Source organism: Thunnus maccoyii, chromosome 14 (assembly GCF_910596095.1).
Source record: "Thunnus maccoyii chromosome 14, fThuMac1.1, whole genome shotgun sequence".
NCBI lineage: Eukaryota > Metazoa > Chordata > Actinopteri > Scombriformes > Scombridae > Thunnus > Thunnus maccoyii.
Genome location: NC_056546.1, coordinates 12,287,711 through 12,312,901, shown reverse-complemented (window position 1 = coordinate 12,312,901; position 25,191 = coordinate 12,287,711). Strand labels below are relative to the sequence as shown.

The following is a 25,191-nucleotide window of genomic DNA, read 5'->3' as shown; positions in this document are numbered from 1 at the left end:
CATTCTTTCAGTCCCGTGATTGTGGAGATCCCTCATTTTGGGTCCATGCGGGGGAAAGAGAGGGAGCTGATTGTGTTGAGGAGTGACAATGGTGACACGTGGAAGGAGCACCAGTCTGATGCCAGACCAGAAGACCTCACTGACCTGCTCATTGGGATGGATGAAGGTAAAAGATCAGTTTTTCAGTATGGTCCAATATTTAACAAAGACAGCTATTTAGTCCACGGTATGACTGAATGGATGAAGGTGAACTGAACCACTCGAGTAGAGCTATACTACATAACCCAGGGCTATATATGCTGATGACTGATGACACTCTGATTCTCCTTTTTTATCTAAGCTGTTTAACCCTTTTAGTGACCTTTTTATAATGAAACTAACCAAAATGTCTTATCTCAGTAGTACTGTACATTTACATGCATTTATACAGTCATAATTTGTATTCAGTGACTTTTTACGTACAAAAAAACCATTAAATGTTTCTTGAAAGCATGTTAATGAAAGTAATCTTTTGTTGTTGCCTGCTAATCTCTTCTTAACAGAGCTGGACAGCCCTGCTGAGTTGGAGAAGAAGCGCATTTGCCGCATCGTCACCAGAGATTTCCCTCAGTATTTCGCCGTGGTGTCGCGGATCAAGCAGGAGTCAAACCACATGGGTCCTGATGGAGGCATGCTTTCCAGCAGCACTGTGCCAATGGTCCAGGCCTCTTTCCCTCAGGGTGCACTCACCAAGAGGATCCGTGTTGGCCTGCAGGTACAGCACGACTCCTTGGATCAGCTCAAATTCAACCTGCTCAATGACTCAGCTGTATTTCTTGCAAATGCCATGCAATGACCAATTATTTATTTATACCTGACCTATTTTTGGTTGAATATTTGATTCTGCCTGACATGCCTTCATTTGATGGAAAGTTCAGGAGAGGTTTGACCGAACCTGAGATTTAATTAACAAACATACACAGTTTTCATCTTCTCCATCCTTTCTCTGTCTTCCTTTGTGTTTTTTTTTTTTTTTTGTTTAGGCCCAGCCTGTACCTGATGACATGGTGAGGGCGGTGCTTGGGAACAGAGCCACCTTCAGCCCCATCGTCACTGTGGAGCCCAGGAGGAGGAAGTTCCACAAGCCAATCACAATGACGATCCCTGTCCCACCTAGATCAGCAGAAGGCCATCCCAGCGGCCACCGAGGCGACTCTGCACCCTGCCTGCGTCTGCTCTGCAGCATCACAGGCACGTCTTGAGATAACTAGAGCATGACATTACGTTTTAGGTACCTCTAACCAAACTGCATCCTCAGGACTTGCCTTTAGTTGAGTTTTAAGTAATTTGAAAAATTATTGTAAAATTAAATGCTGATTGTATGTCCTTTGTGATTCCAGGCATATTTATTCACCCATTTATCACACATGAAACAGAGTTAATCACTCAAGAGTCGCTATAGCTGTGGGCCCATCAGGCCCACTTTGATGTCAAAAGCCACTGGTCGATAGAATGAAGATGAAGAACTGAGAAGATCAAAGGATGAGGATTATAAAAGCTAGAACACTGGTTAGGCTGGAAAGGGAGTGAGCTCATCTTTTTGCCCTTGTTGCATGCAGGAGGAACGTCCCCTGCCCAGTGGGAGGACATCACAGGGACCACACCACTCTCCTTTGTAACTGATTGCGTCTCCTTCACCACAAATGTGTCGGCCAGGTGAGACACACACTTAAATGCCATGTAGTGAATTATGTTCATACATATGTTAGAGCTACAATAGTTTGTTGATTGTTTAAGCCAATTATGACTGCTGGAGCAAATTAGGTAATTAATGGGATTGATCGGTTTGATGGGCATTTATTGGAACAATATAAACAATGCAATTTACTGTTGGGATTATTAAATACTTTATGTACTATATTGATCTATTAGGCTGTGTCCTCACAAAAGGCCAAAAAGTTCAGTCTCAGTCTCATGTCTCTTAGTTTAATTGCGAGTTGGACACAAAAGCAGTTTCTTGCAGTTAGAAATGAAATGCATATTTGTCCTCCCGCCCTGGAGGAAACAGAAGGCAAATCCAGGGAATTTTAGATCACCGCCAGCAGATACCACAGTAAGCCTCAAAATGGTGACAGTGCAGAAACACAGAGCAATGGAAAGTTGGCAGTGAATCCTGAAATCTATCACAAGAGAAAAACTCAAATTACTGTCAGTTGACAACTTACATTAACAAAATTTTACTTTTCTTCTGATCTATGCCTGTATGTCTGACTCTATATGTTACTGGCTGACATCAATCTGTCTATTAGATTAAAAAAAAGAGAGACTTGGTAATAGTGTTTTTTTTCTCTGTAGCCCTCTTTACTAACAGGGTTATACTTCATACAAAGTCACATCAACCATTCATTGTTGAGGCATGTTTAGTAATAAGGCTGCTAAAATGACCCCAGCAAGTGAACTTTTTGGTTACAGTACGCAAAGTCATGAACTCTTTCTAACTAGATTGGAATCATGTGGCGAGTGTGTGGTCTGATATTAACAGAGTACCCTTTGGTGATCTGTAATTAGATTACTACACAGCTGTCATGTGCCTGTGTTCACCCTTCAAAGAAATAACCCAGCTCGTTTGATTTATTACCTAAGATGTTCACTCGCATTACAGTATTGCAGCCCTATGAAATGTGTGATACAAGAATGGCTTCAATATGCAGACTTCTAAAACTTCAAGCAGTTGTAAATAATCGTTACATTAGGCAAATTGTTTTCTTTGCTGACTTCCAGATTTTTCCTCTTCTCTTACCTCCGATCTTTCCAGGTTCTGGCTCGCAGACTGTCACCAGATTCCTGAGACGGTGAGTCTAGCGTCTCAGTTATACCGGGAGCTGATCTGCGTGCCGTACCTGGCCAAGTTTGTGGTGTTCGCCAAGATGAACGATGCTATTGAGGCTCGGCTGCGCTGCTTCTGCATGACAGACGATAAAGTGGACAAGACCCTCGAGCAGCAGGAGAACTTTGAGGAAGTGGCCCGCAGCAAAGACATTGAGGTGGGGTTGTGTGCTGATGCGGATGTGCAAACACTGTAATGCAGTAAGAGGGTCTAATATAGTACATTATTGACATGCTAAACAACACCAATTTCATCAGTCTCATCTCCAGAATGTGTTTAAGTTGTTGTACTAACTTTTTGGTCAATGGACATCTGTAGGTTCTTGAGGGTAAACCTATCCATGTGGATTGCTATGGCAACCTGTCCCCTCTGACCAAAAGCGGGCAGCAGCTGGTTTTTAACTTCTTCTCCTTCAAGGAAAACAGACTTCCTTTCAACGTGAAGGTAGAAAATTTATCTTTATCACCATCTCTGTCTGCTACCATTTACTGTGTATGTAATTCGCTTTGGCATCCTTTGTAAATATGCCCTACTGATTAAATTATGTCAGAAATGATCATCCTCTTCATATTAGCTGACATTCATTTGAACAGTAATTTTCTTTTGCACAGTCTGACGCATTGTCAATAGCAGGAACATTAGATAACACTTTATACAAATTTCCTGAAAGTTTTCTGAGTAACTGTTCAATTTGAGGACATTTTACTGAAAGGCTGCTGAAAGTGTTAAATTGGTTGCATGCTGATATGTTGTTTGACACAGAAAACTACTTCTGTTAAAGAATTGTTCAGAATCAAATTTATTGAGAATTTTTGTAAATTAAGAACTACATTCAAACCTAAATATATCGAGTGGGCACTTACCAACAAAACCTACATAACACTTTTTTTCCAATTTTTGAAATAATTTGTACTAAATTGCACCACCCTGTTTGTAAAATGTCCTAAAGATTAACTGTTGAATACCTGCAAGTTAAGCCAAAGATTTCCAGGAAATTATTATAAAATTAAGAAACCTTTCAAATAAAGCATTAAAGGAAATTAAAATGGTACAGTCTCATATTGTAGAATCAAGTGAAAGTGACTAATATGAATCTAGTCTTTTAGACATACATGCAGACTGACAGATTAAATGCATTCTGTCTGTCACATCTTTAGGAATGTGAAATAGGTTGGCTTAGAAAAACAGAAATTTCTACACCTGGATTAAGGAAAAGCAGCTTTTTTCCCCCACAGTTTTCACTTTGCAGGTATAAGACTGCTTGTTACGCTCAGCTCATCAGTTGGTTTTGCTGTCTTCTACAGATCAGAGACATGGGCCAAGAGCCATGTGGCCGTCTCTCCTTCCTGAAAGAACCAAAAACCTCTAAAGGTCTTCCACAGACTGCCATATGCAATTTGAATATCACACTGCCAAACCACAAGAAGGTAGGCTCATGATGGTTGAATAGTTCATTCTTTTAGGCCATATCATATCATCTACATGTAAATGAAATTTAGAGACAGATAGCTATGTTGTCCTGACATCAAAAAGGAGCCATTGAACTTCATTTGGTTTAGAAAGGACTGCCTGCTGCTTGTGTCTTTTATTACTGTTTTAAAAGCCTGTGCCAGTCCTAAGACCCCACAGCGTACACATACAGCCACACATGCATACCTTGCCTTGTTCTATTGCCTGGCTCACTGTGGGTACATACGAATTATGCAAAAAAAAAGGACACTATTCATTTGTTTCTTTGTTGTGGTGGTGATTGATCACACGAAACTGTAATTGTTTTGCTTTTGCTTTTGTTATTTTGCCATTTATTTAATTAATCCCATAGATTTTTTCTGATGCCTTCTGTTGTTTTTGCTGCTCCATTTTCATCCCCTGAATTTTATTTCCACCTCCCCGCTCACTATAACGTCCCTGCTCTCCATTGTGTCATCTCTCTCCTCTCCTGCAATGCATCTTGGAATACCACAGGATATGGAGTCTGATCCTGATGATGAGGTAAACAGATTCTTCATCATCACATGGAACTGCTTCTTCTTTGTGGTCTTTTCTGTTGGCTTTACTGCAGATGCTGTAGTAAATATGTGTGTCGCAAATATATTTTTTGTGCTGTACAGTACCTTGGTGTGGAAGAGGCTTCTGACTGCTCGCGTTATTTTACACAGCTGTGTCTTTGCTGAAGTGACCCCATGTAGTGCATGAGTGGAAATGGCAATTTCTTTAATTAGCAAGGATTTATTTATTGTCTTCATCCCAAGTCCAGTGGAGCCAATTGCTATACACCTCGGCTTCTTTGTCATCTCTATCTTCCTTTTCATACATGTTCAACAGGAAATCACCATCTCTCCATCCTTACTATTAACTCAGGAAGTTTCATACAGGACTATGGTATCTTTTGTCAGCTAAAGATGAAAGCCTAACCCTTATCATTTATCCACTTGGTCATTGTTTTGTTGTATTTAGAGGTTCCCCTCTTCACCCTTGTCCTTGGCTTGTCTGTTACACAGAATACTAACACTCTCAGCTGCATGCCAGAACATTTATATGACAATTTAATCAAAGGGAGATAAGGATGTTTTCATGTTTGAGTCTATACACTATATGTAGTGACCCTAGGTGTTATTTATTGGACGATTCTACAAAATCCAACTTTTTGAACAATCAGTGCCAACAGGTTAAGTACTCCAACAATAACCACACATTGCAACTACAGTAGAGCTGCAATGATTAGTCAATCAATCAATTAGTCAATTAGTTGATCAACAGAAAATATATCAGCAACGATTGATTGATAATTGATTTATTGTCATTTTTTTAATCAAGAAGTCAGAAGATTTGCTGTTTTCAACTCCTCAAATTTGATGATTTAATGCTTTTCTTTGTCATACATGATTGTAAACTGAATGTCTTCGGGTTTTAGACTGTTGGTTGGACAAAACAAGACATCTGAAGACATCAACTTTGACTCTGTGAAATTGCATTGCACATTTTTCACTGACATAGGTCAAACATACAGTATGATTACCGTATGGTTATGGTTTTGCAAAAAAAAAACTTGGTTATGGTCTGCAAAAGATTCTAGTCATAGTTTAAAAATTGATTACATCGTAGATCTGAGAAGGACACAAACGGGTCACTGGCATGCAGACACACTAGACCCATATTCATTACTCCAGCCTTCACACCTTTTTAATTTTCACCTTGTTACATAAAGGGCACTCTTGGCACTGAATGTTGGCAAGTATTGTAAGTCACGTTCTGCAGGATTGTCTAAAATGAACATAATTCCCAGAGACTGGGCTGAATATCTACCATTGTCCTAATATTGAAATTGACACAATTACTACTATTCGTATCATTGTAATTTGAATAAGGTGTACCATGTCATCACATTTGATGAAGATTTGAAGAGCACATCTTCATCATGAGAGGACAGTTGTTTAACATACTGTACCTAACTGGAAGTTGGATTTTTTATATGCCTACCACTTGCTACAGTAGGCCATACAAAGCACATATCATCTGTAGTTATTTCATTGCAATGACATTGAGAAATGCAGTGAGTGAAGAGATGCAGGGAAACAGTCCATTACTCTCCAGAGGAGACACTACAATACACCTGCAGTGGCTCCTTGTGCCAGTACTAACCGCATGTACTGATTGACTAAAAACAGGATTATCCATGCTCTACAGTATCTAAATGAACAAATTAACTTTATTATTGAGACCTAATTTTGATAGATTAGAATCACATTTCATCATATTTTTTATGTTAAAGCATCTTTTGTTCTTTTTTGTTTGTTTCAGACTGAAAAGCCAGAACGACGTCATACCTTTGCCTCCTTAGCTTTGCGTAAGCGCTACAGCTATTTGACCGACCCAGCAGCGAGTGAGTTTCCCATTTTTACTTACATGAAATCCTTTAATTGTTTTTAGATATTTTTGTAAATTTAATTGTAGTTTTAGTGTTTGATGGTCCCTTTATACAGTGTATATATTTTAATATACCCATAGTATAGAAAGAGATCTACATGACAAAACTTGTTTATCAAATCATTTATTCTCTTCACCCGACACATACTCTTCGATCATCTGTCAGTCATCAAACATTTGCATGGATTACTGTGTGTTACGCTTTGCTTACCCATCCCATTTTGACAAAAAAACTCTCTGTTTCAACTGTTACTTTGTTTTACATTTGTGGAAACACCGGGATTACAATGTCTGTCTGTTCATTTATCATTTGGACAAAAAATGTTTTAATTCATGTTGAATAAAAATATTCTTTTTAATTGTTCTCATTCTTTTAGTGGCCATTTCACTCTTATTGGCTTTATGATTGTGTGCGGCTGTGTATATTAATGTGGAACAGGTTGCACTTTACATGAACTTGTTCTCCCTACTGTGAGACTATGTTAAAGCCAGCATTTTTCTACAATTTAACATTTTTGGTATTTAAAAAAGATTGGCATACTTTTCCATCCAACCATTATATATTTTAGTGGCAGTTTTAATTCTGCACAGAAGTTTTACCAATTCTGAGGTACTGTCAATGTCTTGTTTTATCATTACAGCCTTGTCCATTGCGTCTTTTGTAAAAAAATATATATATATATGTTAACATTGATTTAATATGATTCAAAATATATTCATAGGTATGAAATCAAATGCATAAATGGCTGATATACTGTTACTTTTTTGTGAAGTGCAACCTCATGTTTTATTTTAAGTCATGACCAAACAAGTAAAGTGATATTTTTTTATTGATTGTATACACTTGTGGGGTCATCTCTGGCATTGAAAATGAACCAATGAAAGGATAAACACATGTCAATCAAACATGTACAGTAAAAGGCACTGTTGCAAGGAGGCAAATAGATTAAGCACATCAAAAGTCAATGGAATTGTATTTTTTGTTTATCATGTCACTTTTTGTCATCTCTACCATATGTCAAGCATTTTTGTTCCTACACATGGTCCATTCTTATTGGGTGTATTTTGTCATTAGTCATGGATTTTAGATTACCACTTGTCATGTCATCCTGGGTTTTTGAATAGGGGCCTTTCTTACATTTCATGAGTAAAATTTTGACTTGCTGCTATGAATAATGCTGTTTCTGACTGACTCAAATTTCTCTTTCTGGTTTTTATGTTTTATTTCAAATTATTTTACGTTACATTTTATGTTTACTTCTTATTGCTTTTGATTTAAATTATTGTGGAAGAAACAACTGATCGAAGCCCGCAGAGAACACAGCCTTCTAGCTACCCTCACAAACCTGTCTTTTCAACGAGATCTTATCAGGCGTGGTCGCCTGTTCCTGTCGCCGTCCCTGGCCAAGCCAAGTCTGGTTTTGGCTCCCTCTCCAGTTCGTCATCCAACACGCCCTCTGCCTCTCCACTAAAGTCTGTCTGGTCCATCAACTCTGCCTCCCCAATCAAGACCAACATCCCTGGATCACCTGCCTCCTCTGTCAAGTCAGTTAGTGACATGGCTTCGCCAATCCGATCTTACAGAACCATCTCCTCTCCAATAAAAACTGTAGTCCAGCAGGCCCAGTACCCAGTCCAGGTCACCCCCAGTCCCCTGGCCTCACCAGGGAAAAGTGCCCCAGACTCTATATCAATGAAAGGACTGGCAGCATTGTCTGCTAGGACCTCCCCTATAAATACTTGTGGAGGAGGAAGCCCTCTTCTTGAGAGAACATCTATAGCCATGACTCCTCCAACCTCTCCCAAATCTTCTCTGAGTATGTTCAGTTCACCCCTGCCATACAAGACCGTTATGGGGGGCTCGAGTGGCACGGCATCTTCCTCCTCACCCATAAAAACAGTCCCTGGTCTCTCCTCTGTTCGTTCCTGTGCCTCAGATGTGTCAGGCCATGCAAGGAACCTCTTCTCTTCTCTTTCATCACCACTTAAATCCAACGCCTCTCCAAGTGCTGCAGCTCTGATCAATGGAACTGTGTCGCCTACACAATACCGTGCCTCATCACCAACATCTCTTCTCACCAGCAGTCTGCAAGAGAGAATACAAGCAACAACCAATGCTGCAACAACAAGTGTCAATGCAGCCTTTGATGAGGTTGAAAAAACATTTAATTCTTGTTCTGCAGGCTATGGCACCTTGAAGTCCTTGTCCTCTTCTGCATCCTCCTCATATCAGTCCATTAGATCATCAGCTTCTAATTCCCTTTACGCCTCTCTAAGGTCTCCTCCTAATGCCACCACTGCTGTAACGTCCAGCACAATGACTGTCCCTGTGTACTCTGTTATTAATGTGCTGCCAGAACCCCAGTTTAAAAAGCTGCCTGAGGTGTCCAAGTCAGCTGCTGCCCTTCTGTCCCCTCGGAAGATGATGCCTGCTGAGATCAATCCTCAGTTGCAGTCTTCCTTTGTTAGAACTCTTTCCCCTGTCAAATCCCCTCTTTTCTCTCCTGCTCTGAAGTCAAACACTACTTCACCACTGTCATCCAGCCAAGAGATTCTGAAGGATGTAGCTGAAATGAAAGAGGACTTGATACGAATGTCAGCCATTTTGCAGACAGACCCAAATTCCACAGCCAATAAAGGATTTCAGTCTGATTCTCCCAAAGAGGCTAAGATAGAAGATGAGGAGCCATATAGGATTGTGGAGAAAGTAAAACAAGATTTGGTAAAAGTGAGCGAAATTCTGACTAAAGACGCTGTGAAAGATGGTAGGGTTTCCCTGGCAAGGGGTTCCTTGGATGACATACACTTCTCAAAAGTACCTGTTGAACAACCACCAAGCAACTGGAGCTATCCGCCAAGATATGAGACTGTGGTTCCTCAAGCCAAATCAAAAACAATACCAGATAGAGATTTCAATCTTTCTAAAGTAGTTGACTACCTGGCCAATGATGTTGGTAGCAGCTCTTTCTCCAAAATGCATGACACAAAGCATAAAGCAGATGAGGGCAAGAGAGAAGGAGAGGGCAAGGAGAAGCAGAAACGTGTCCTAAAACCCACCATAGCAGTTCAGGAGCATAAGCTCAAAATGCCTCCAACAAACATGCGCTCTTCAGCTTCAGACAAAGAGATCAGTAAAGTAGCAGATGCGCTTTTCGGAGCAGACACTGTGCTAGAATCCCCGGATGATATCTCACATGAACAGGATAAAAGCCCCCTCTCAGACAGTGGCTTTGAGACAAGGAGTGAAAGGACACCCTCTGCACCTCAGAGTGCAGAAGGAATGGGCCCCAAGGCCCCTTTTCAGGATATTCCAGTTCCCCCAGTGATCACTGAGACTAGGACTGAGGTTGTCCATGTCATCAGGAGCTATGAGCCCCCAGAGGATAACAAACAACCTGCAATGGAGGATACACATCCTGTCAGATATATTGATTCTGATTCTAAAGGGCATCTTAATCAAACTACATTAACTCCAGAACAGAATAAATGCTATTCAATAAAAGTCAGCCCTGATGAGGATCCAATGGGAAAAGGGATGAGGGTAAAGGAAGAGACTCACATCACTACTACCACCAGGATGGTGTATCACAAACCTCCTGGCAAAGAAACAGCATCAGAGAGGTGTGAGGAAACTATGTCTGTTCATGACATAATGAAGGCCTTTCAGTCAGGCAAGGACCCTTCTAGAGAGCTAGCGGGACTGTTTGAACACAAGTCTGGCAATGAAGAAACATCACAAAGAGGCCTCGAGGACATCAACTCTAAGCCTAAGGTTGAAAGAATAATTGAGGTTCACATTGAAAAAGGCAATAAAACAGAACCAACAGAGGTCATCATCAGAGAGACAAAAAACCATGCAGAAAAGGAAATGTATTACTATCCAGGGAATAGACAGGAAGATGAGGAGCCTGAAGAGTCACTTCCAGTGTACCTTGATTCCTCCAGAGTGAACACACCCATGTCACAGGAGGAAGATAGTCGCCCTAGTTCAGCCCAGCTCCTGGCAGATGACTCTTACAAAACACTGAGGCTACTTAGCCAGCAATCTGTAGAGTACAATGAGGACGAATCATCAGAGCTTAGGGGAGAATCTTATAATTTTGCAGAGAAAATGCTACTCTCTGAGAAATTTGACCAGTCTCATTCTGACACAGAGGAATATTTGAGAGATAGGTCTCGCTTCCACTCACCCGATAGAAGCAGTCACAGTGAGGGTAGATCAGTTGGGCCAAGGACAGAGTATGTTTTTAGGTCGTCGAGAAATGTGTTTGACAAATCAGGAAGAATGGCCAATGTTGATGATAACTTTGACAAACTGACACTTTTGCAGTATTCTTCTGAGCCTGGTAGCCCAAAGCAGTCTGTTTGGATGCGTGTGTCAGATGACATGCAGATTAAGGAGAGAGAACAACTTATGTATGAGGACAGAGTGGACAGGACTGTAAAGGAGGCAGAAGAAAAACTCAGTGAGGTATCTCAGTTCTTTCGAGATAAAACAGAACAGCTCAATGATGAGCTCTCATCTCCAGAGAAGAAATCTCGCAGACCAGACTTCAGGGAATCTCGGTCAGGGCCCAGTTCCACACACAGCAGTCCAGAGAGGTCAGCTTATAGGAATGGTGGTAGTGGGGAAGAGTGGAGCAGAGACAGGCTTAGAGACAGGTTCAACTCCAGTGATAGGAAATGTGCCAGCTTACCCAGCAGTCCAGAGAGGAGAGTATTACTACAGTACAGTGATTCAGATCCAAGAAAACAGGGAGACAGTAAATCACAGGGAAGCACAGGTGAAAGCCCTAAACCTTTTCAAATGTCTTCCTCCAAAGTCAGTGCAGTGAGGCTAAAGTTTGAACAAGAGGCTCAAAGGCCAGATAGGAGTCCTCAGGTTGGCCAAAATTCAAATCCTCCTATCAGGAAACTCCAGGAAAGTAAGCTACCTGTGTATCAGGTGTTTGCTGGTCCAAACATTCCAAAAACACCAGACAGTCCAGGAAACCAGAGAAGAGGTCTAGATAGTGATTCAAGTAAGTTCTCACCAAAGCATGATACCAGTGGAAAAGATCAGGAAGAGAAAAAGTTATTCAAAACATGGGAGAGCCAAGGGTATGGGAACTATAAACCCCAGTCCCCCAAACTATGTCACTCTATGAAAGATGGTAATAATAGTGATTCCCAAAGACAAGAAACCACCAAGAAAATTATCTACACAGAATTTGTTGTTCGAGAAAGTCCAAATAGCAATGATAGTCTAAAAAAAAACTCGGAATCAGAAATTCCTGTAAGAAAGCCATCTAATTTCTCAGAAAATCAGAAATCCACCTCTTTAAAATTAGATACCACTGTTGAAGCATATGAGAGGGCAGGGTCTCATATACCTACTTTAGCTAGAAATCGATTACACAGTAGTTCTGAATCCAACAAGTCTACTCGTGGATCATCAGTAGGAAAATCCACAGACTCATTAGACTATAGCCAGTCAAATGTAGTGTGTAATGGTGTTGATAGTGACCAAGTAGAGTATTTAGATCAAGTAACTCCTGTAGTTGTCACAGAGGGTTTCAAAGATATTAAACCCTTGCCTGTGTATGTCAGCATCCAAGTAGGAAAGCAGTACGAGAAAGAAACAGCTTCGGGGCAGCTGGGAACATACAAAAAAATTGTAAGCCATGAGAGTAGGACAGTGCATGAGACCAGGGGTGCATTTTACACTGTTAAACAAAAGCAATCTCCATCTCCTCAAGGAAGTCCAGAAGATGACACTCTAGAACAAGTGACATTCATGGACAGCTCTGGGAAGAGTCCTGTTACCCCTGAGACCCCCAGCTCAGAGGAAATGAGTCTGACTTCAAGAACACCAGAATCTGTGATAGGCTTCATGCCTGGCATGCCAAGCCCTATCCCAGAGGAGTCTGAGGAGGACTCAGGGAAGACCTTCATCTATAGGGAGCCTTCGAAGGAAAAATCTAAGCCAGCATCCTCAGAGAACCACAGTAAAAAGCAGGAAGCAGAGAGACAGAAGTCAAAGGAGAAAAGAGTGGCTTATATAGAGTTTCCGCCTCCTCCTCCTTTAGAGGCAGAGCAGTCAGACCCTGAGAAAAGGGGGTCATGTGCTTCTTCTGAAGCAGAGACAGAGATGATGGAGGTGAATCTCCAAGAGGAGCATGATAGGCACCTCTTAGCCGAGCCAATCATCAGGGTCCAGCCTCCATCCCCAATTCCCCCTGGAGCTGATAACAGTGACTCTAGTGATGATGAGTCTGTCTTCCACCCCATCCCTATCAAAAAGTACACCTTCAAAATGAAAGAGGAGGGAGAGAAACGCCTGAAACAAAAAAAATCAGAGAAGAACGGAAATAATAAGGAGTCTGGGATCAATGGTGTCGTAAAGGGGGAGGATGCTGACTTTGAGCAAAATGGCAATGACCAGTCAATCACTGACTGCTCCTTAGCAACTACTGCTGAGTTCTCCCATGACACAGATGCCACTGAAGTTGACTCCTTAGATGGGTATGACCTTCAGGATGAGGATGACGGACTGAGCTCGGATCCTAAAACATCTAGCCTGTCCAACGATGGAAAAACCACTGACCGCTCATTTAGTCAGTCAAAGCTTGAAGTGATAGAGGAAGAGAAATGTGAGGATGGGGGGGACAATGGAAAAACTAAAACCAGCACATCTTCAGCAAAAAGCAGTATAGATGAAAAAGATTATACCCTTGAAGGAAGACATCCAGATAGGCAGGTCTTTGGAGAAGACTACTTTGGCTACCAACTTGAAGAGGAGCTGAATTCAACCTTTAAAACTGTTGCCACAAAAAGCCTGGACTTTGACCCCTGGTCCACCAAAGGGAGTGATGATGGAGTTTTTGATTCCAAAACAAAAGAGGACGATCCCAAGCCCTTTGGTTTATCGGTGGAGGACAAATCACAGGCTACAACACCTGACACAACCCCTGCTCGAACACCGACTGATGAGAGCACACCGACTAGTGAGCCTAACCCCTTCCCTTTCCACGAAGGGAAGATGTTTGAGATGACCCGCAGTGGTGCTATTGACATGAGCAAGCGGGACTTTGTTGAAGAGAGACTTCAGTTTTTCCAGATTGGTGAGCATTCCTCTGACCCTATAACAGGGGAAAGGGGGAGAGGGGGCAAGATCCTGGGTGTAATTTCCTCTCAGTCAAAAACAGGGGCCACAGTAGATGGGAAGGTGAAGGTTATAGATACTACCACAGACAGCAGCACTACACCAACAACACCAGCAACAACAACAGCAAAATGCAGCCCTGCACAGCCTGGCAATGACACTGGCTATACCGGTACTGAAGCCCCCACCTGTGAAGCCATAGCTGAGACTGCCTCCTCATGCACAATCACAGCCTCTAAGGTTGATCCCAAATTACGCACTCCTATTAAGATGGGCATAGCTGCCTCTATAACTGTGAAAAAAGACTCAGGGGATCTCGCTGATTGTAAAGCTGAGATGTCAGAGGGTCAGATGGTGCCAGAATACATTAGTATAGAGGGTCAGTGTACAGAGAACCAGTCTAGCAGACACACTGAGCCCAAGTTAGAACGAAGAGATTACCCTTCTGAAAACTGCAACAACAACAATAACCTTGAGTCCTCCAGCGTTCAGGCCAACTACATTCAATGTGGTAGTGTGGTGTTTAATTTGCAGTCCTCCTCTGAGCCCACTCTTCAGAAAGCCAGCAGGATAGAAACACTGTTCTGTAGGGATTTAGAAGAGAGGGTTGAAGTACATAACAGCAATCAAGAGCAGGAGCAGAAAAGTGAAGCAGCTAAAGAAAGTGAAGTGAAGCAGCCCAAGTCCAGGCTTCCAGTGAAAGCATCAGGGTGGTCATTTCACACACAGGGAACAGCCATAGGCAAACAGAAGCCCAAACAAGCAGTAACAGTTGAGGTCAGGAAAAGAGGAGAGCCAGCCATAGCCAAAGTAGAACCCAGGTCTAGAATACCAATCAAGGATGTTAAAAAGAGCAGTCCTGCTGCCACAGCTAGCTCACTTGTTTCAGTTCAGGTTACCTCACAGCCAACAAGGGCATTGGACACAGAGAGAGCAGCCATACAGTTGCCCTCAAGGCTACCACTGAAGGACAGGCATCAAGTTAGCAATGTTACAAGTGAGGGAGCTTGTAGACAGGAGAGACAGGAGAACCCTAGTGAGGTTTGTAAGCGCACCATCGAATACTTTAAAGGCATTAGCGGGGAGACGCTAAAGTTGGTGGACCGCCTGTCAGACGAGGAGAAAAAGACGCAGACAGAGCAGTCGGAGGAAGACAGCACCTCCCGGAGCACCTCTCTGTCGGACGCCTCCCAGCCTTCCCAGCCCTCCCAGCCCTCCCAGCCCTCCCGCTCATCCAGGTCTGGTAGAGGTTCGAGGGCTGAGGCCGGGGCCGCGTCCGTAAGGGCAAAGGTGGCGACGACGGACAGGGCCTCCGGCAGTGAGAGGAGCAGGAGGAGTAGGCGGACTGGTGGGAAGGAGGGCAGTCAGGGACTCACAGGGTCTCGAACGCCTCCCATCGCAGAGATCAAGCCTAGTTTGTAAAACTTTCACACTATGTTTAAAATACATCTATATATTTATATATTTCACTTTTAGTTGCATGACATCGTTGTGATCGTTTAATGGATTGACTGGAATGCCTGTGGAGTGTTTACATATTTCCTTCAGAACAGTAGCTGTCATTTAAATTTCTTTTTTGTCATTGATGTACTGTGTACTGTATTGTCCTTGTTGTAAGATTCTCTTCCCTCTGTTCCCCTCTTTCAACCCTTTCTAAACCCTGTATAGTAGAGTGAGCATGCCAGTAGTAGTGACTGGTCCACTGGCACAACCAGTCCCTTGTTTGACAACTCCCTGGTCTGTCTGTCTGTCTGTCTGTGCAGGGTGGCTATCGAGTTACTCTAGTAATTTGTTCTTACAAAATTTTCCATGCTATCAATTGTCATTTAAACTAACTAGTGTTAGCAAAGAACACAAAAAAGCGTCTTCGCATGTTGACATTTTAGATTCTAACATAGACTTTTTCACCCTAGATTTATAGAACCACAAGTCTGTTGTTGAGAGTCATGTTATGCTTTGTTTTGTGTGGTTCTCATGACAGTTACTGCCTGCTTAGAGGATACATACCACAAACAGTCACAGAGCACCTCTTACTCTATGAACATATTTAAGTTGCCCATAATGTCTCTAGTTTGAAATGTCCTTTTCTTGCCATACTGGGGAAATAATTGAATCTATATTGCAACCATATTACAGTAATATGCTGACCATTGTATTATAAACACTATTTTGATTAATATTGTGTTAATACTTATGAATAAGTGGCCAGAAAAGGAAAATTATGTACATGTTTATTTTTCTCTTACATTTGTGTGTAGGAGGAGAAGAATGTGAAAGGTATTGATGAGTCATTGTCTTCTATCTTCCCAGGTCCCCAGAGTCCTTGTGAGCGAACAGACTTGCGCATGGCTATCGTTGCAGATCACCTGGGACTCAGTTGGACAGGTGAGAACATTCAGCATTATTTTTTTCTCTCTCAGGCTCCTTCCACCTCACTATTTATCTTTGGCCCATCTGTGTTAACCTGTGTTATTTACTGCCATCTTCAGGCAAACAGAATATCTTACTCAGAATCTATGCTGTTCTTACACAGCCCTTAAAAGGAAAAGCTAATGATCATTTAATAAGGACAGAAAATAATAGAACAATCTCCTGTCACAGAGAAGCACTGAAATTTCCAGTAAATGTAGTGATGAGAGTGATGATGCAACTGAAGTTAAAAGCTGTTTTATCAATCACATGATTTAATGATTTTAAAATACATACTGTACATAACAATTCTATGTTACCCCCTCCCAGTTGTGTGTTTGTACTATGAACAAAATAATAAACACGTAAATACTGCACAGTAATGTTTGAATGTGTATGTCTGAGTTGCTATTTCTGTCACATCGCAGAGCTGGCTCGGGAGATGAACTTCACAGTGGATGAGATCAACCACATCAGGCTAGAGAACCCCAACTCTCTGACAGCACAGAGCTTCATGCTACTAAAGAAATGGGTCAGCCGGGAAGGGAAAAATGCCACAAGTAAGACTATTTTTATACGTGAAAATATTACCTTTCTTGCTCTTTGTATTGAGAATAATGTTCCTTAAAAATTGCCATATATTTGATTGTTCTCAACATTGGAAAAAGCAATTTTGCTCATATTTACAAACCTTGTTTCATCGGTTTTCAGGTGTCTGAATTTAAATTTTTTTGTCTTCTTCTTTTCTTCCACAGCGGATGCCTTAACTGCAGTGCTGACCAAAGTCAATCGGATGGATATTGTGACTTTACTGGAGGGCCCAATATTTGACTATGGTAACATTTCAGGCACGAGATGTTTTGCCGATGATAACGCTGTTTTCCGGGATCAGGCTGATGGTAAAGTTTAGCTCTGTCTAGCTGACCTCTTACCTCTCCCTGCTACCTTTTTTGTTGTGCCAGTGCATGGATCACATGTAGTTCTAGTGCTAATCTCTAGAGAAGTTTTCAGATTTGGATTTTGTTTGGACAACTGGCTCCTACCGTTCCCTGAATGCATTCCTGGTTTCCACGCTTTACGGTTTATTAACTTGAATCCGTCTTGCTTTTCAATTTGAATTATACCCATATATTTGATAGACTTTGAATTGGCTTCTTTGGAATTTATCACCATGTTTATGCATTTTTATTTTTTTATTAAATCAGGCTCAAGTTGAAATCCCCCTCTACCAAATAGTGTATCCAGTTGTCACAAATGAGCAATATCCACTGTAAAATCCAATTTTAAGTGCATGTTGTAACATACTGCTTTAAATGTTTTTCAATGATGTCTGACTTAAGTAGAAATTACGTAACCCTGTAGAGTCTGCTTTTCTTTGTTGATTTAGTTTAGTTCTCCTAGTTCTCCTCCAGTTCCTCTGAGCCTTCCTTGGATAGATGAGAGAATCTCTTCCTCTGTGAAACCAGACTGCCTCCTCCTCCTCCTCCTCCTCTTGTTCCTCCTGCCTCCCATCACTTCCTCACAGCAGTATCCACTGCTGATAACAGCACATAACAGCTCTTAATCATTTAAGAGTCATGTATTGCTGATATCTATGTGCCCTCTCATCCCTCACATGCCTCCTCCTCCACAGATCCCCCAGTCACGTTATTCATTCATCGTCCTGTTGTGCAAGCATGTTTCACATCAAACATTTATGTATTCTTTTTCCCTCTTTTTCTAATTCATTTTTTGTTTCTTTTGGTCTCTTCTGCATAAATATTGCCTTCTTCCTTTCCTATAGTTTGTGTAATTATCCCTCTAACTCCCAGAAGCACTCAGGCTGCCTTCATCCTGCAGACACCCACTCCCTTCTTTACAACGCCAACCCCAACACCCCCACCCACTCCCTTCACACCTACTGCAGCACTTCACTGCCGTCCCTTTTCCCCGCGCCGCTCACCGAGTTATGAGTCTTCCATTTCACTCAAAGATTTGGCACCTCCAGCGCCATTTGAACAGCATTTCAACTTCCTCTGCCCTCCTTCTCCATCCCTCATCTCTCAGCTCAGCCCTGCTGACCCACGTCAGTCCCCTTCCTTCCCTTTCTCACCCCACCCATCCTCACCGATCCCCCTCATCACTTCACCATTACCTTTCTCATCAGCTGCTGACTCTCCGTCACCCATTCCTTTTTCAGCTACACCTGTACCATCCTCCCCCACTTCTCCCCCAACCTCTCCCATACTCACCACGCCCACTCCAAACACTTCACAAGCAGAAGCAGTCTCCTCCTCTCTCTTATCTGGATCTACCTCTGATCTGTCTGGTCATACTGCTGCCCCTTCCGAACCTGCAACCACACCCACCAGCTTTGTACCCTCGTCTGCTGCCCCTAACTTAACCGAATCCATTACCATACCTGTTTCACCCATCCCCTCCTCACCATCAAGCAGGGCCTCGCCTTCTGTCACTGCCTCTCCAAGCGGAGAGTCTTTAGGGACCCAGCTGGCTGCCTCCACACGCCCTGTCTCACCTCTCTCCTTGTCTACTCTCCCTCCCATCTCTCCCTCTGGATCCCGCTGTCCTAGCCCCAGTCCCTCCTCCCCTCCTCTCCGATCCCTGTCTCCTTGTCCTGCTTGCCAGTGTACTTGTTCGCCCTCCGTCACCCCACCTCCCACTCGAGCCCGTAATAACTCCTCCACAATGGAAATATTTATTTAGCATGCTGTCTTTTATCTAGTTCCCTCTCCTCCCCTTTTCCACCTCACATCTCTCATCTGTCAGCTATCTCATGTGAGCATGTAACAGAACACCCTAGCAAATATTAATATCTTACACTCATCACATCCCACGCTACATAATGGCCTTATGTCACTAATGTGTCCCACTTTCAATGTCTTACCTCACCACAACTGTCAACATTCAACACTCAGAACTCCAGATAAACGTGACATTGCTTTTGTGATTACCGTCAAATTAAATATACTTTTGTTTTTATTATTATTGTGTCACATGTGGCATTTTCAAACATATACAGTGAAATGTATTTAATACATTTTACTGCATATGTTTGTATTTCATATTGCCATTATAACTGCTGCTAGTGGTTGTCTGGATACATGCTTTACACTTCAGTCTCTGTGCCATTGCCCGTGTCATATATGTATGTGTCAGGGTGTGTGTGTTGTGGTCTGTTATATTCTTTCGTAGCATGCTTCGGTGTGCGTATGTCTCTACATTTGTCATCCTGTCACCTACAGATTATCAGAGCATTCTAGCGGAGCTGCAGTCCCCCGCCACACTGCACTCTGACCCCCACTTCCTGGAGCCCGAACTCCCCGTCACCCCCAACCCTTCCCTTGCCCCCCAACAACACCACCATTACCCAGCACCAGACACCCCTTTGCTGGCTGACTCCCAGCCTCAGACCCTGCCCTGGAGTCCGGAGATAGAGCCTGGTAGTGGAGAGCCAGACAGCCCCCCTAAGAGTCCCCCTAGACCCTGTGAGCTTGCCCTGGCCGTCCCAGTCTTTGAACTCCCTGATCCTGTCCCTTCCAAGGTCAAAAAGCCCCACATCGCTTTGAACGATCAGCTGCTTTTGAGCGAGGAGGAGGACAGGTCTTGTCAAGAAATGGAGCTCAGCCACAAGCCCAAGTCACACTCCTTCCCTGCGATGTGTGAGTTAGACATCGACATGGCTTACTCCACATCTTCCCCTTCAGTATCATCAGTATCATCAATAACACCTTCATCGCCTGACAGAGCACAAATAGGAGACAGAGGAGTACAGATGGTTGACCCCAATGGGGTACAAGAGGATGTAGGTTTGAAAGGAGGTGAAAAGGAAGTGACAGAAGAAATGAAGAAGGTTGTTGAGATGGTTGCAGCAGAGTTAGGGGAGGGAAATGGATTAGTGGAAAGGTGGGTAGAGCAGGACTTGATTAAAAATGTGGAAAGAAAATGTGAGATTGTGACAAAAGATAGGTTTAAGTTGGAAGAGGAAAATAACATTTTGGTGGAGGAAGGAGAGGGGTCTGCAGAGGAGGAGAAAGATGTGATAAATGAGCAGCATGTCCCTATTCAAGATGGAAATAAGGAGACAGTCTGTGAGGTGGAGGAGGTGAGAGATGTGCAGAATCTGTTAGAAGAGCAGCATCATTTGGTAGAAATTGGGCATGAAATGGAAAAAGATAGAATAGAAGCAGAGACTGTCAAAGAGGGTATTGATGGAACACCTGGGATACAAAAAGTGGATGGAAGCAGTGAGGAAAGGGTCTACCAAGGTGACAGAGTGGATGACACAGAAGGAGAACTGCAATTCAAGGATGAAGGAGAGCTGTGTAGCAATGAAGGAGAGATTTCCTTGAAATCAGAAGGAGACCAGGCAGTCAAGGACCAGGCTGCAACTGACCTCTCCCCTCAGGCCTGGGTTGAAGCGCTTGGGGAACGCCAGCCCAGTGAGTCTGGATCCAATGAGGAAGAGGATGAGGGAGATGGAGACAAAGAAATCACAGAAGAGGCATTAGGATCTCTGTTGGAGGAGGTGAAGAACGAAGAAGAAGGCTCAGAGGAGAAGGAGGAGGACAAGGAGATCACCGAGGCCAGGGTTCAGGAGATTCCCGATCAGGTTGAACAGGCAGAAAAAGACATGTGTTCACTTTCAGGTTGGCACAGTGATTCATCCAGCGTCAATGTGGAACCACCAACGCCAGGCCGCAGTGTCAGCTCGGACTTGCTCGACAGGCGGGAAAGGTGAATAATTTAAAATGTTCGGAGCTTTAAACAGCATCCCTTAAAAAGATAACAATTTTTTTGCCAACCTAAATTTGAAATCTATCTGAAATCTTAGATCTTAGATGATCAATTTTTCAGTTCTTTGTACTATACAATCCTGATTCTGATTTTTTTTTACCCGACAGCCAAGAGAACTCTAGTGACTCCATCACTTCCTCGTCCAGGGGCGAATCAGGGAGGTCCCGACACAACGGTGACAACTCAAGGCACTCACCTCAGGGCGGCTCATCTGAGTCATCGAATGGCAAAAAGGAAGAGGGATCACTGGTGTCGGAGAAGAAAGTCCAGGTAATGTTATAAATAATAACAATGATAATAATTAATAGAATCAAATAAAAAAAGGCTCTAAATTCCCTTCTTTTTTTGTATCTACTAAAGCACTACATTGTATTGTGATTCTGTTCTTGCAGCCTATGTTATAACTTGTGCTTAAGGAACATAAACCCCAGTGTTTTATTCCAGGTGTCTCTTTTCTGATACAGCCAACCATGGAGCTGAAGAATATAAATGACATCAACTAAATGTCGCAACTGACAAATTCTCTTTCCTTTACATGTGTTTCTTTCTCCTCTTGACTCCCTTAATGTGTTGATGATTTTGAAATGCCTTCTCCAGCAGCGGGTTAGTGTAGATTCTGGCTCAGAGGAAGAACAGACTGTAACCACCAGAATCTTCAGGCGCCGTCTCATTTTAAAGGTACCCTGCAAACCTGGAGCAGAGGCTGGCCTGGGCGCTGGTTTGGTTTGGTTTGGTTTGGTTTAGTTTCGATTGGTCAGTCTGGTGTGCATTGTAGTGGTTTTGCTTGGTGTACAGATAGTTGTGCTCTATTTGTTTGTGTGGACATATGGGTGCATACAGTAGATGTTTGTGTACATGCACAACTGAGCCTGTCTTCACAGTTCATGGTACCTCATCGCCATGCTGTTTACATTGGCTGGTTGCAGACTAACCAAGTGCCCCGTCTCTTTCTGACATGGATGTTCCTCTCTCTTGAAGTGTAATTTTTGTGTGGTGATGGTGAAGGATTGATGTTTCAATTGGTCATTTCTGATATTATATTCATATGCTAACCACACACACTTGCAGGGAGAACAAGCAAAGAATATCCCTGGCGAATCTATGACAGAGGAACACTACATGGACCGAGATGGTAACCTCATCAGTAGAAAAGTAATGTATAACCTATAATTTCCATTTTTCCATGCAGCAATACAATACAACCTGTTACAGGGAGAGAAGATTATTGGCTTTATAAAAACAGACACCATCAGAACTTTTTCTTTCTTTGTCGACATCCTTCTGCCACGGGCAGGTTATCAGGAAGGTCATTCGGCGGGTGTCTACTCCCACACCAGAAAACCAAGGAGATGACAGGTGGCACCGAGACCTTCAGCATAGTCCCACTCTGCAGGAAGAATGGCCAGAGGTTGGCACGAAGATAACCTTTAACACTGATCCAGGGTTCAAAGTCTAATCTTGATGGGATGCCTGGAATATTGTTATCCTCTTGTCAGAAAACAGTAATTAGGAGAACAAAATTAGAGTAAGGTGAACAGCTGATGCAACAGTAAGGCTTAAAGCTGCAGTAGAAAACATTTTATGTGAAAAAAAAACATGTACATGAACAACCTCCTCCAACCTGTGAGTCCCACTGGCAGGCCCATCATTAGGAAGTCTGTGGCCAAGCATTGTTCAAACCCACAGAACTTTATTTTATTTAACAAGGTTTTAAAGGTTACGAATTAATTAATTTCATTGATATGCGTGTGAAATTCTGCAAATAACATCTATAAGATATTTCCATTTCTGTAACAGAGCGGATATGAATAGCTAAGAGCATGTTTTGGGTTCAAATATTTCACTTAATTGAAGTTTTGGGACAAGCAGATACAGTACAAAATATAAACAGTGTGTGACATTGTCATGCATGTGGATGAAATGCTTTTCCCAACTTTAAAGCTTATTGAGGGAAAATTCAAGGGGGAAATCATGCCACTTTCTCCAAAACAGCACATAATGTTATTTGTAAGCACTGAAGACCTTGAAGTTATATGTTACTGCAGCTTTAAGTCAGTCAGTTGTGTCCAGGGAAGGGGATCATTTAGATTTGATTAGCTTTTCCTCCAGCAGTGCAGGTGAATTTTTTGATTAACACTGCATTAATTGGTTTGGGATAAAACCCTCTATCTCTCCTCTGGGCAAAAATACAAAACACATTAATGCTGCCATTCGAGGTGCAACCTTGCATGTAGTGTTTTGACACTGTGTGGTGTCCATTGTGTGTTCATAACAAAGGGGATGCTGACTGTGTGGTTTTAATGGTCCGCTGACACAATTCTGGTTATATTTTGAACTCATTTTAAAGTGTTTAACTGATTAGTCAACAGTATGACTAATGAGTGTCGTGACTCTGCTGTGAAAGTACAGTCTGTCTCTTTTGTTTCTAACTCTTTCCATAATTACACAATTTTTCGGCTTCCAGGTGTCTTGGTGTGTACTTTTGGCCCTAATTATATTACCTAACAACAAAGCTACTACTAACATTTGCTAGTTTCAGATTTCTGTTCCTACGGTGTGTGGAGTGTTGCTTTTTCCTTTGTTTCTCAGTTTGCCATTTTGGGTTTCAACTTGGCCTCCTCTCAGGAGATAAAAATACCATGTCTCAACTATATTTCTGTGTGTGTTTGTGTTTTCTAGCAAGGAGAAGGATCAAGAAATAGCAGGCGAAAGGAGGATAGAAGATCTGGAGATAAAAAGCACCACTCATAGGGATGGTTGTGCTCTGCCAGGTACAGTAGCTTGCCGACCTTCACTGTAATACAACCATTATTGTTCCCTTGTCTTTGTTGTCCATGTGTATATATCGTGTTATGTGCATTCTTTTCCTTTTTACATATATTACATTCATGCCATACTCCACCGCTCCATCCTCATTTCTAATGTGCTGCACATCTGCACTGTCTTTGCCTTATATAGTCTATTGCTACTCTGTTCAGTGCTTCTGTAGTACAGTCAGTTCTCTGGTCTGCTCTTCTCTCCTTTAATACGTTCAGCTTTGTTATACTCAGGTCCTGTATTTGACTCTAGTTGAACTCTATAGTGTACTCACTTCAGTACACTGCACTAAATGACTCTCTACTGCTCTTGACTTAACAGGAATAGTTTAACATTCTGGGAAATACACTTATTCGCATTGTTGAATCTCTAGACTTAAAAAATATGCACACCTGTGTCTTGTTTCATTTGTACACTAACGGTAATTTAGAAACAACAATTTGTGGTTTTAGGGGCAGTTACATGCTGTAGCTATTTCTCGAAGAACAACAGCCAGGCAAAGTGACTTCCCAGAGTCACGACGTCACTGTGAAGTTGCCTGGCAACCAGCGGAGTCACACCACTGAAGTGCTGGGCAGATGGATAAACTGTTGTTCGTCAAAGAATAGTCACAGTACAAAACATCCTATGAAACTACAAATTGTAATTTTAAAAAAAATTGTTTTGTGAACTGATTAAACTGAAGATACATTATGTTAAAAAGTTGGCTTAAGAGGTGCTGGTAGGTATATTTGAGCCAGACTAGTTGTTTTCCCCTGCCTCTGGTCTTTATGCCAAGCCTCTTGGCTCCAGCTCCAAAACCAATGCACAGACATGACATTAATTTTTATCCTCTTATCTAAGTGTGAGCAAGAAAAATAAATAAGTGTATTTCTCAAAATGTCAAACTATTCCCTTAGTTGCTCTGTTTCTGCTACACAGACTCAAAAGTTCAAAAGGCTGACTAGTGTCTGAGCCTGGTTATCCCCTGGCAACATTTCTGCCCTGTGTGTTCACTGAGTGTGTGTGAATAGGGAACAGTTACAAAGGGAACAGGGGCGATGGGCAGTACACAACTCAGCATTATATTGTCCCACTGATGCCCTCCGTGCCTGTTTTTGTCCACTAAATCCCCAACTCACAACGGCATTGTAGCATCCAGAAAGAGTTTGTTATCCCACCAGCCAGACTGTTAATCCCTGCTGCTGCTCACCCTTATGTTACATTCACAGTGAATCATTCCATCTGTACAAAA

General features: G+C 42.4%; 1 protein-coding gene across 1 annotated transcript in view; it reads left to right on the top strand.

The window, feature by feature from the left end:
• LOC121911401 (ankyrin-3-like) overlaps nucleotides 1-25,191 on the top strand; it is a 125,661-nt gene that overhangs the window by 98,678 nt on the left and 1,792 nt on the right. Inside the window, exons 28-45 of the mRNA XM_042432830.1 lie at nucleotides 12-166; nucleotides 543-754; nucleotides 1,023-1,230; nucleotides 1,599-1,695; nucleotides 2,795-3,023; nucleotides 3,185-3,310; nucleotides 4,171-4,293; nucleotides 4,832-4,858; nucleotides 6,668-6,749; nucleotides 16,248-16,322; nucleotides 16,775-16,906; nucleotides 17,102-17,245; nucleotides 19,589-21,080; nucleotides 21,248-21,410; nucleotides 21,738-21,818; nucleotides 22,209-22,292; nucleotides 22,435-22,548; nucleotides 23,820-23,911. Of these exons, the coding sequence (XP_042288764.1) occupies nucleotides 12-166; nucleotides 543-754; nucleotides 1,023-1,230; nucleotides 1,599-1,695; nucleotides 2,795-3,023; nucleotides 3,185-3,310; nucleotides 4,171-4,293; nucleotides 4,832-4,858; nucleotides 6,668-6,749; nucleotides 16,248-16,322; nucleotides 16,775-16,906; nucleotides 17,102-17,245; nucleotides 19,589-21,080; nucleotides 21,248-21,410; nucleotides 21,738-21,818; nucleotides 22,209-22,292; nucleotides 22,435-22,548; nucleotides 23,820-23,891 (3,616 nt within the window). The 3' untranslated portion in view covers nucleotides 23,892-23,911. The remainder of the gene's footprint in view (nucleotides 1-11; nucleotides 167-542; nucleotides 755-1,022; nucleotides 1,231-1,598; nucleotides 1,696-2,794; nucleotides 3,024-3,184; nucleotides 3,311-4,170; nucleotides 4,294-4,831; nucleotides 4,859-6,667; nucleotides 6,750-16,247; nucleotides 16,323-16,774; nucleotides 16,907-17,101; nucleotides 17,246-19,588; nucleotides 21,081-21,247; nucleotides 21,411-21,737; nucleotides 21,819-22,208; nucleotides 22,293-22,434; nucleotides 22,549-23,819; nucleotides 23,912-25,191) is intronic.